Consider the following 12,802-nt stretch of genomic DNA (forward strand, 5'->3'; position numbering starts at 1 on the left):
AGAACACGATTTTACTTTAATGACTTGATTAGCAAGTCTGGCACTTTATAAACACACAGTGTAGCGGTCTTGGCTATCCAGGGCGTTACATAAAATCTAAAGGTATTTCTTCTTTTGCTAATGAATGAAGAAAATGAATCTTATGCTATTAATTTGTTTGGTCAAACATTACAAAAAGAATTCGAGTTAAATTGTATAAAAAGCTTAGATAAATTTCTTTAAAAATATATCTTGCTTAGTATATTATAATGATACATAAATTTCAACTTTATTTTTAATTTTTTTCTTATTTTATGTTTATTTTATTTAACATTTAAACTATATATAATTTATAAATACATTATTTTAAAAAATGGAATAAAAGAAAAAGAAAAAAGAAGTCTTCATGGTGTTTTATTATTTATTTTTATTAATGACAACCGTGATTTATTTTTGTCATTTTAATAGTACTTGGGTTCTCCAAGCTTTACAACTTTTATCACTTAGGTCCCAATATTTGTTTTGTAGCAATTAGATTCCAATTTTTACTTTGAGGAAATTACATTTTATATGGGATTTTTAATAGAGTGTGCAAAAATATGGAGTTTAAAAAAAAAAAAAAAGTAATCTATGGCTTTTTTTAAGAATTTTCACTTTTATGAGATTATTTCCCCATATTTTTGTATAAAAGTTGGTTTATACCATATTTTTACTCTTAATCAAGTTTTATTAATTTGGAAGGGATGTTTGTAATTTAATTATTATTTTTTTAGCTTATTTATTTTTTATATTGTTTTATATTACTAATTTTATATTAAATTTTTCTTTGGTTGTATTGCAAATTTTTTTAATATGAATTATTTTTAAAATTATTTTTTATTTATTATAAACATATATATTTTTTTAGAATGTATGTTTTTTTTTTTTTCAAATCTTGGGTAAGGTAACCAGTTACTTGATTGATCTTTGACAGTTATGTAAAAAAAAAAAAAAAATCCTAGAGCTAGGTTAAATAACATACACCAGGAGGGGTAACTGGTTATACTGAGATGAGTAACTTTCTGCCATAAGAGGGGTAACCAGTTACCTAAGATGGATGACGAGTTACTCATATTAAATATGAAAAGAAACATTAAATTTGAAGGAAAAACAATAGAAGAACACTTCATTAAAAAAGTAAGAAAAAGTAACTATGATTTCAGTAATATTGGTAACCAGTTACCATAAAGAAACCATAAATATACACACACCAGAACGTGAAGGTAACCAGTTACCCCCATAAATATACACACAAAGAACGTGAAGGTAACCAGTTACTCATTCACGTTTTCATATTTTTATTAGTTTTCTTTCCAAATTTTGGTATTCTTATAAGTGTTATAGTAAAAAGAAAATGCTGAAAAAATTGATTTGAATTTTTTTTACATATAGTGGAAAAAAAATTACAATAATAAAAGATAATAAATACAAAAATAGTAAAATAATTATGTAATGTTAAAATATGTGTGAAAAAATAGAAAAAAAAAAAGAAATGGAATGAGAAAAGAATAAGTACAAAAATGAAAAAAAAAACAAAAGAAATAATGAATGAAAAAAAATAGATGAATAAATAAGAATGAAAAGAAGAAGAAGAAAAATAATGAAAAAATGAAAAGAAAAAAAAATATGAATGAAAAAATTGGTAGAAAAAAATGGAAGAAAAAAAGAAAGAAAAAAAGTTCATATGTATGAAAAAAGAAAAAAAAATGGAAAGAGAAAATAATAAATACAAAAATGAAGAAAAAATAGAATAAAAAAAAAGAAAAAAAATTGGAAAAATATGAACAAAAAAAACAATACAAATGAAAGAAAAAAAAAAGAATAATAATGGAAAAATGGAAAGAAAAAAAAAAGATGAAGGAAAAAATTGGTAGAAAAAAAAAAGATAAAGAAAAAAATGGAAGAAAAAATAAGTAAGAAAAAAAAAAGAAAAAATAACTGAAAAAATAATAAAAAAATAAAGGAAAAAATAAAAAAATAAAATAAAATTACCGTCAAAATAAAAAAAAAACATAACTATTATAAAAAAATGTGACATTTTCACATTTTAGTTAGTTACTAAGTGTGTTTCTCATACTTTAATTTTTTTTTTAATAAATTTTCCCATACAAATTAAAAAAAGTATAATTCCTATATTTTTGCACATTGATGATATAAAAGTCATATTTTTTAAAAATTCTCTTTTACTTTTAGGGTCGCGTGGGTCTCCAACGTTATATTTTATTAAATAAATTCTAATTTATAAAGGTATGATATGATTTTATAAAAAAACATAGTATCCATTTTTCCTTTTTAAACCTTTCTTAATTAATTAATTATTATTATTATTATTATTAAATATATTATTATAGTAATTAACTTAAATATTCTATTAAAATATTAAAAAATAATAATAATTTATTTTACATATTTTAAATTTTGAAAGCATAAAAATTTATTAAGGATGTTGATATATATAACTTTTTTATTTTTCTTTCGCTACACATTTGAAAGCATTGAGTTAGCATGAAATTGGGATCTAACTACCACAAAATAAAAATTAGGAACATACAAGTAGTAAAGTTCGGGAGTGGAGTGCTATTTACCAAGGGAATATAATCTGTAATGAAAAGAAGAAGAAACTAACGAGCTGGAAGAGCGAACGACTTTCATTTGAAATGGGACATGACATACAATCCAACGGTCCGTGTTCAAACACATCACTCCCTCTCTCCTCTCCCATGTACTTCGCCAACTCTTCCTCCCCGCCATTTCTTCCCTCCCAAAAAACCAGCTCCTTCCATTAATTATTCCATACCCGAACCTCTCCATTCCTCTCTCCTATTCCAACCCTCCATTGCTTTTTCTCTTTCTACACGAGAAAACCAATGCTTTCTTTCTCTCTCCATTACCGACTTTCCACCCCCTGTCAACCCAATTTCTCACTCCGTTTCCTCCACACATACACCGTATCTTCGTCTTCAAACCCTAGCAACAGAGTTCGATAGGAGCCTCCTTTCTTTTTCTTCATTGCCATAAGAGTCTGGAAAAACACATTTTTCAGGCGATCATGAGCAGGAAAAAGGCCGGTGAGGCCAATTGCGGTTTCTCTGTGGTTGTTTTAGTGTTCTCTGTGCTTGTATTGGGCTTGCAACTCGTGGCTGGTCAAGATGCCAAGCAAATCAACAATCCCGCCGCGCTTGACATCTTCTCCGAGCTCGTCAATAACCAAATAAAGAACTTCACTGCCATTTTCAAGGGTGACATTAAAAAGAACTTTGGTTTCTGCATAACCGATGTGTAGGTTATCATTATCCGTTAGATTTTGGTATAAATATATAAATACAGTAGAAAAGAAAATGTATGTGTATTAACGTTTGAATAATTTCAGGGACGCTGAATATAATGCAGCTTTCAATTTCTCGAAAGATATTGGCTTTATTTCGGCTTGTAGTCGAAAGACAAGAGGTGAAAAACCTAAGAAACTTAAGAATTATGTTTACATGCATAAACTCAATAGAGAACAAGTGCTTTTCTTTTCTTTTGTGTGTGTGTAAAATTTATTTAGGACACCAGAACAGAGAGGCGATGGTGGCCTTATCTCTAGCTGGTCTATAAAGTTACGAGAATATATTTTTTAACCATATCATACAACACGGTAATCACTGTTTCAAAACATCGTGTCAATGCTGGTGTTCAGAAATAAAGTTTACATTTTGATTAAAGAATTAGCTTCTTCAACTAATTGGTTTACTGAAGAAGTTTTACATTCCATCTATTTATATTTATCAATTTGATATGAACTTTATGATGTTTATTTCTGGTCATGTTCTGGGTTGATTTTTAATTTTATTTATAATTTGAAAAAAAAAAGACATTATGCAGAGGATATGCACGGCGGCAGAAGTGAAGTACTATTTCAGTAGTTTGTTCATGAGCGAGACGTTACAGAAAACCAATTACTTGAAACCTAATAAGAACTGTAATCTGTCCAAGTGGGTTTCTGGGTGTGAGCCTGGCTGGGCCTGTAGTTCTGGTTCAAGCAAGGTTGACCTTAAAAACTCAAAAGATGTGCCTGTTAGAACTGCTGACTGTGCAGCTTGTTGTGAGGGTTTCTTCTGCCCTCATGGTCTTACTTGCATGATCCGTGAGTATTTCTTAAAAATACAAGTGCAATGTCTTTCTATCTATTATCACATTTATAAACTTGTCATTAAGGTATTATTATAAACAAAAGCTTTTGACCATGTAAGCATTCCTGATACTGCTGCTATGCCTTTTATGTTCCATGTATATTAATTTTTACATACCTGCCATTAACAAACTTGTTCTCAGCTCTAGTACTTACCTCTTGTATGGCTGTCCTTCATTATAGTTGTACTCGTTTCTCACTTGGTTTATTATCTATGAAGCTTGTCCGTTAGGTGCTTACTGCCCTCTTTCAAAACTCAATAAAGTTTCTGGTGTTTGTGAGCCGTAAGTTCATATTCTTGCTCAACGTTCTCTCTATTTTCTGAATTTTCATTATTTTTTATTAGCATGAATTAATATTTATCAGCAGGAATATTTTACAGATATCATTATCAGCTACCTCCTGGACAGTCAAACCATACTTGTGGCGGAGCAGACACTTGGGCTGATGTTTTGAGTACTAGTGAGGTATTCTGTTCGGCAGGATCATACTGTCCGTCTACTGTCAAAAAAATTCCTTGCAGTAGTGGGTATTGATAATTATCCCAAAACTCCTTGCACTTCTCTATACTTTTGCAAATTGTACTATTAGTCAAAAGATTGGTTTTTTTTGTTTTTATTTCAGAATCATTATTGTAGCTTTTTATCGTCATTACTGTCATTTTGTTCCTTTTGTGTGAAAAAAATTGTGATTGCAGACACAATCAGCTCACCTTTTGTGTGCTAACGCTATTTCTTTGTATACTCTTGCAGACATTACTGCAGGACAGGTTCTACATCTCAGCAAGGTAATTTGCCTTTTTGGAATTATGTTGACACACCTACACACACATGAATGGTTTTCTAAGAGTAACTCTTAATCAGACCAGCTCAAGTGCTTTGGTCTATTTACAGCATTACAGATGTAATATGGGGAAATTTAATAGTCAATTGGTCAATAACTCTTGCTAAATAGAATTTGATAGCAACAAACTGAATGTTGTAGTCGAGAACATAGAATCAATGTATTATTTCATTAAGATGAGGAATGTAGGTTATGATGTTAGAATGGAAAGTTACTATTTTGGATATTGACAGCAGAAAACACCTGTCAGATAGTGTAGATATCTCTCATGATTGATAGTTGTTGATTTTAACTATGACACATTAAATTTCAGTGTTCATGTTATTTGAAATAAAAATGCCTATGGGTAATGTGCCTATTCTTTTTGTTAAAGAAGATTTACTTCTTCCATGATGGTGCCTTGTGGCATGCACTAATGAATGATATTCTGGATGAACTGTCAGCATGTTTCCGGATGGCAACTTGTGAGCCTAGATCAGCAAATCAGAATATTACTGCCTATGGAGTCATGATTTTTGTGAGTGGTCTTTACTTTTCAACTTGTAATACTTATGATGACGTACATAAATTTCAACTGACACGAGTGATTGAGATTGTGAAGCGAACTGATTCTTCAATGATTATACTAGATATTTGTATTTTCTATGATATACTTTCTTTTTCAATGATTTAAATGACAGTATATATGTGTGTGTTATGCGTTCTGTTTCTCCATGTTATTATACGAAACTATACCATCGAGGCACTCTTTAAATATTATAACATCAATTAATGTTGATGACATATTTTGAAATCATTCGGTGCTATGCAGTATGGATCTTTGTGAAACAATTGCATCACAACATTGTCAGAACTGACCTTTCCTTGTAAATCAATGTAGGCTGGATTGAGTTTCATTCTTCTCATCATATTTAACTGTTCTGATCAAGTCCTTGCAACACGAGAGAAAAGACAAGCAAAGTCCAGGGAAAAGGCTGTCCAAAGCGTACGAGAAACTGCGCAAGCACGTGAAAAATGGAAATCTGCGAAAGATATTGCTAAGAAGCATGCAATTGGACTCCAAACTCAGCTTTCACGCACATTTTCTCGTAAAAAATCTTCAAATCTGAAAAGCTTTGGACTAGGTAGACATGGAACGGATTCTGCCTTACCACCTCTGCCATTACAGGGTACATCAAGTGCATCTCAACAAGCATCATCAAAAGGCAAGAAAAATGATAAAAACAACCTTGTGAACATAATAAAAGACATTGAGCAAGACCCAAATAGTCACGAAGGATTCAATGTGGAGATAGGAGATAAAAATATTAAAAAGCACGCACCAAAGGGTAAACAGTTGCATACTCAAAGTCAAATTTTTAAGTATGCATATGGTCAAATTGAGAAGGAAAAGGCTTTACAGGAGCAGAATAAGAACTTAACTTTCTCTGGGGTTATTTCAATGGCTAGTGATATTGATATCAGGAAGAGGCCTACAATTGAGGTTGCGTTTAAAGATTTAACCCTCACTTTGAAAGGGAAAAACAAACATCTTATGAGGTGTGTGACTGGGAAAATATCACCAGGCCGAGTTTCAGCTGTCATGGGTCCATCCGGGGCTGGAAAAACCACTTTTCTTTCTGCTTTGGCTGGTAAAGTCACTGGCTGCACCATGAGTGGTATGATCCTCATAAATGGAAAGGTGGAATCAATCCATTCATACAAAAAAATCATAGGTTTTGTGCCACAAGATGATATTGTGCATGGAAATTTGACTGTTGAGGAGAATCTCTGGTTCAGTGCGAGATGCAGGTATTTCACAAGTAGCTCCAGCATTCAGTATTTCTATGTTTTAAATGTTAGCAGCTATCTTTTTAAGTATGTAAGCAGTGTTTCTAAATTATCTGTGATAACACTTCCGTTGACCATCGAGTTGGCAAAGGGCCAAATACAGATATTTTTTACTTTGTTGGTTGTTTTACATCTTGGAGTCCTTAGAGTTGCAACTTTGAAACAAATTCAATAGCATTCTTGCAATGAAAAATGAATCCCATCTGATTTTCATTTGAACTGACCAACATCAAGAGTCATATAATTTTGTAAACTGTATTTGTTTTCAGGAAGCTGAGGAAAAGAACTTAACTTGTGCTCCAATTTTTTGGATCAGTTTATTAGATATGTATTCATCTTTACAACTAGTGTCCCGAAGGGATTGACATGGTTTGAACCCGAGCCAACTCTTGGAAGGAAGTACCTTGGTTTATATTTCTTGCGGACATTACTATGTTCCCTCTAGTTAATTTAGTCAATCATGCTAGGGGAAGTATGAATTGTCAATGAACTAGTATACTCTTTAAACTTTTACTGAGTTTGAAGGCGTTGTTTATTTTTATACTATTAATAGTGAAAATCAATTGATCAACCAAAATCAGTTTGCTATTTGTTCTTTCGAGACTAGTATACTCTCATCTATTGTATACCTGCTTCTAGTACATATTGCTATCATTGCTCACGCTAGTTTCCCTGTTTTGGGTTTTTGACTAGACTCTCAGCAGACCTACCGAAACCAGAAAAGGTTCTAGTTGTTGAAAGAGTTATTGAGTGCTTGGGTCTGCAGGCTGTGCGGGATTCCTTGGTTGGGACAGTGGAGAAGCGAGGAATATCTGGAGGCCAAAGGAAACGAGTAAATGTTGGTCTTGAAATGGTCATGGAACCTTCGCTTCTGATTTTAGATGAACCTACTTCTGGGTTGGATAGCTCCTCTTCTAATTTACTTCTCAAGGCACTAAGGCGTGAAGCTCTTGAAGGAGTGAATATTTGCATGGTTGTCCACCAACCAAGGTACAATCATCTATCATGGTTGAATGCACGTTTTAGTAAAAATGTTCTTTTCTTTTTCCAGTACTGGGAATATTGGGCCGCTGATGGTTTACACCATATCATTGATCAGATATTGCTTCACGTGCTCAAAATTATTCTAATAAGAGCAGCAACTAATTGACATTTGGATTTTTTTACTACAGTTTATTATTCAGCTTTGTTGAAACTGTTTGAATATGAAGTGAAAGTAGTTTTTTTCTTATTTAACTATTATTATTATTATTATTTCCGCCTAACATGATAAAAGTATTTGTTGGAACTTCCTTTGCCTTCAGCTACACCCTGTTTAGGATGTTTGATGATTTGATACTTTTAGCTAAAGGAGGACTTACAGTGTATCATGGTTCGGCAAAGAAAGTTGAAGAGTACTTTTCTGGCCTTGGGATTAATGTCCCTGAGCGTGTCAATCCTCCAGACTATTTCATTGACATTTTAGAGGGCATATTAAAACCACAGACAAGCACAGGGGTGACATATAAACAACTCCCTGTAAGATGGATGCTTCATAATGGATACCCCGTTCCAATGGACATGCTCCAGAGTGCTGATGGATTGGCTGCATCAGCAGGTGAAAATTCTGCACATGGAGCAAGTACGCCAGGTGCTGGATCTGATGGACAGTCTTTTGCTGGGGAACTTTGGGAGGATATGAAGTGTAATGTTGAGCTGAAGAAGGACACTATACAGCAAAATTTTTTGAAGTCTAGTGACTTATCCAACCGAAAAACTGCTAGTTGGTTTCAACAATATAGATACTTCCTCGGAAGGTAAACAATGACTCAATATCTCATTCTGTATCTGTTTTTTTTTTTTTTTTCAAACTTGTGTTTCTTAATGCTAATCCACTTAATGAGTCACCAACAATATCTTGGCTTGCTAACTCTTGCGACTAGCATTTATAGAGGAGCCGATATTTTGCCTTGGTAATCGTAAGCGAGAGTTATATAATATTTTTTTCCATTAAAAGAGGGAAAATGGAGAAAGATGCAGATAATTTACATACTTTTTTTAGCTTAAAGTAATTATTCATAGCTTAGACTGCAAACCAAGTACTACACATGTATGGCCAAAATCAAAGTTTCATTCAGATTGCTATTCTTTTTGGTAATAACTTGATCTTCTGTACCTGGTTGTTGTGTAGGGTTGGTAAGCAGCGATTACGAGAAGCTAGGCCACAAGCCGTAGATTTTCTGATTCTTTTGCTCGCCGGAATCTGCCTAGGAACACTTGCAAAAGTGAGCGATGAAACCTTTGGGTCACTTGGTTATACTTATACCGTCATAGCAGTATGTAAGTTTCCTTCATTTTTGTGTTCAATGGTTGTGCTGAAATTTAGCTGTTAGATGTGAGCAACAGAAAACTCCTCACCTCATTAAACGAATTAAAAATAATACTGCCACTGGCCTTCTGGCTGCTGCTATTTGTGAATGGATTTTAGAAATTATTATTTGAATTTATCATGTGAAGTATTTCTTCATGTTTCTCACTTCTCACCTGTAAATGTTTTTGCTCCCACTTCAGCTCTTTTATGCAAAATTTCAGCATTGAGATCATTCTCATTGGATAAGTTGCACTATTGGAGAGAAAGTGCTTCTGGCATGAGTAGCTTGGCTTACTTCCTTTCCAAAGATACAGTTGATCATTTCAATACACTAATAAAGCCTCTAGTATATCTCTCCATGTTCTATTTCTTTAACAATCCTAGATCATCTTTCACAGATAATTACATAGTTCTGGTCTGTCTGGTTTACTGTGTGACTGGTATAGCGTACGCCTTGGCTATATTTCTTGATCCTGGACCAGCCCAACTGGTGAGCATTTCATGCTTTACAATGTAAAACCATGGGCTTCATAAAATTATGGGGAAAATGGCCCTTCAACTCATGGTAACTTTTGTCTTCTGCAGTGGTCAGTGCTTCTTCCTGTGGTCTTGACTCTTATAGCAACCAATACTAATCACAACAAATTTGTTGATGGACTATCTAATTTATGCTACACAAAGTGGGCTTTGGAAGCATTTGTGATAGCCAATGCTAAAAGGTTTGACTTAATCATCCCAACCTACTTGTTCTATATTCTCTGTTGATTTTCCCCTTATGGTTTTGGGCTACATATATATTTACAGGTATTCAGGAGTCTGGCTAGTAACGAGATGTGGTTCACTCATGGCAAGCGGCTACAATCTGAATCACTGGTATCGTTGTTTGGTCTTACTCAACCTTACAGGATTAATTAGTCGTTCTGTTGCGTTCTTTTGTATGGTAACCTTCCAAAAGAAGTAGAATCAAGTCCTTCCAATCCATTCTTTCTGTACATAAGTAAAGAATTTTATTCCCAAAATTTACCTCAGTGACAGATGTCCATACCCTTGAGAATATATTATCTAATGAAAAAAAACGGGAAAAAAAGAAGAGATTCCCTGAGGTATTGGGACCTCTCAGGTCTCAGCTACCATATCCAATAGATAAATAATTAGGTGACTACAGTTTGTTGTCCACTTGTAATTGTGAAAAAAAAGTTCTATGATGACTCTGGTTTCTCCAGCATTGTGAATATCTCTGGTGCCATGACAACACTTTGGATAGTTTATTAAGGTTTGGAATTTTGGGATGGCGGCAGTAATGCTGAATGTATAGGATGGAAACCATCAAAGGTTGCTGTAAAATATTGTGTTTTCCATTGAATTGTAAGGGATTGTTGTGCACAAGGCCCCATAGTAATTTTAATGTTATGATTACTTTGTTTGAAAAGGAACTGCCTACTGCCTACTTAATTATACAATTACTCGATCAAGCTTTCTTCCGATTCACATAATTCAACTCTTAGACAACCATGTTCAACTTAAAAATTATTTGGTTATGCATTTTTCTTAACTTGATTGCTCGGTTTCGTCAGAAAAATTCTATTACATAAAGAATCGACCAAATCTTAAACACCCTTGACTTACATAAATGTGACCCATACACTGATTTTACTGAGCAAAATTGAGACTGGCGAGATGAATTAATTGAATTCCTTCATTTAATTTTTGTTTCCAATTTAAACGTACATGTAGAGCTCTAATGGCTTGGAGATGACAATCACGATTCATAATCAATTATTCATGGCGGAAACATGATTGCCTGATTGATTCGAGGAAGACATAATGTAAACACATAAAATACCGATTTGTTCTATACGTAAGCAATAGTGAGCAATAGTCAAATATAAAGACGTAAGCAATAACATAAATTTTCTCTATTTCTCATCTATATATAATAATTCAATTCATTTTTATCTAAACATAAACACTTCATACTTTTATAGATTAAGATAAAGATAAGAAGTGTAGTTTTATTTTTTACAGTTAATTTTAAATTATTATATAATAATTTAAAATTTTATAATAGTAGAATTATTTACATTTACTCATCACTTGGAGAATGGATATTGATAGTATATAAGTGTAATTGTTCATAAAAAAAAATTATTCTTTTATATCTATCAATATAAATTTGTAATTTATGAATTGTTCTATATTTATTTGATATTTCTATCAATATAAATATGTAATGTATGAATACAAATTATGTAACAAATATTTATTTAATATTTTTATCAATATAAATATGTAATTTATGAATACAAATTGTTTACCCAAAAAAGACTTACTTGCTGACGTGGCAAAATTAATACGCACGTAGGTTTCACGTGACTATTTAAGTGGTTACGTTCAGGTCGACCATCGACCAGAGGTGAAGTTGCTCGATAGATCAAGAAGATGCTTAACCGTACGACAGAAGATGTGTTTCATATGCGACCAGGCTGGTCGTAACATATCAGATATTTCTAAAGATATTTGATCCTATTTTTATGTAAATATTGTAATTTATGTTATTATTTAAATATGTTTGTATCAAAATATATACACGGCCCATCGGCCCGTAAAAAGGGCCTTGAGCCTATAAATATGACTCAAGGGACTCTTTGGAGAGGGGCCCTTTTTTGTAATCAAGAGAGAGAAATATAGTGTTTTAATCCATGAAATTTGTACTCAACTCCAAGCTTGTGAAACTCGTGAATCCTAGTTCACTGATTGCAGGTTTTGAAGTTCTTTTAAAATAATAAGAACATGAAGTGGATGTAAGTCATTACTATTATTTTGGGCTGAACCACTATAAACTTTGGTGTTGTTTATCTTCTTGGGTTTAATTGATCTTATTTTTATCGTTTTTATTGACTCCGTGTCGTTGACCAAATCGAGGGTCAACATTTTGGTGCTTTCATTGAGAGTTGAACTCAAGACTTTCAAGAAGATAAAATGGAAAAAACAACCAGGAGAGCAGGGCAAACCTTTGGGAATATGCCAAATCAACCTCCTCCACAAGGTGTAGCAGAAGATGAGCCACAGGTGGAGTTGGAAGAGGAGGAGATGGATTCTGAAACCTTGCGGACGACTTTGATTGTATTGCAAGAGGAATTAGCTAATTTGAGGGCTAGTAAAGAGAATGTAGCTGAGACAATGGTGTTGCAACAAAGGGAGATTGACTGGCAGCGCCAAGAACTGAATGAGCAGCAGGCTGACATGGACCGCCGACAGAGGGATGCCACTGCAGCCTTAGAAGCGACCATTCAATTAGCACGAGGACAGCCTGTACCTGCCTCCCAACCAGATCAGCCACCCAACACTCACCCTCAGCAAAATCAACATTCAGAGCATCCCCAGTATCACCATAATCCACCACAACCAAGGAATCCTCAAAGACCAGAGCGACCTCCTGCTGCTCAACAGGAGAGGCCAGTCCAAGATCCTGAGTAGCGACCACCCTCTCGCGCTGGTTGAGATAACACCCAACAACAAAGGCAAAATAAGGTCGAGAAGCATCCTAGAAGCCCTAGACGCCAGACAGCTGAGGAGCAAAACCCTCCTAG

The 12,802-nt window shown here is 33.5% G+C and overlaps 1 protein-coding gene across 2 annotated transcripts; it reads left to right on the plus strand.

Annotated features, from left to right (window-relative positions):
- Positions 1–2,515: 2,515 nt before the first annotated feature.
- Positions 2,516–10,641, plus strand: LOC133788684 (ABC transporter G family member 28-like). 2 transcript variants are annotated; one of them, XM_062226238.1, is made up of 14 exons: positions 2,521–3,297; positions 3,389–3,465; positions 3,872–4,144; positions 4,410–4,473; positions 4,572–4,718; positions 4,942–4,976; positions 5,476–5,549; positions 5,913–6,823; positions 7,556–7,852; positions 8,167–8,658; positions 9,033–9,181; positions 9,413–9,702; positions 9,798–9,931; positions 10,017–10,641. In XM_062226238.1, the coding sequence occupies exons 1-14, from the start codon at positions 3,068–3,070 to the stop codon at positions 10,171–10,173; spliced, it is 3,330 nt and encodes a 1,109-aa protein (XP_062082222.1). In that variant the 5' UTR covers positions 2,521–3,067; the 3' UTR covers positions 10,174–10,641. The 2 variants fall into 2 exon arrangements, with proteins under 2 accessions (XP_062082223.1, XP_062082222.1); XM_062226239.1 differs by lacking the exons at positions 9,798–9,931; positions 10,017–10,641 and having other exon boundaries at positions 2,516–3,297; positions 9,033–9,177; positions 9,413–9,590.
- The last annotated feature ends 2,161 nt before the right edge of the window (positions 10,642–12,802 follow it).

The sequence above is a fragment of the Humulus lupulus genome, chromosome 7 (assembly GCF_963169125.1).
Source record: "Humulus lupulus chromosome 7, drHumLupu1.1, whole genome shotgun sequence".
NCBI classification, from domain to species: Eukaryota; Viridiplantae; Streptophyta; class Magnoliopsida; order Rosales; family Cannabaceae; genus Humulus; species Humulus lupulus.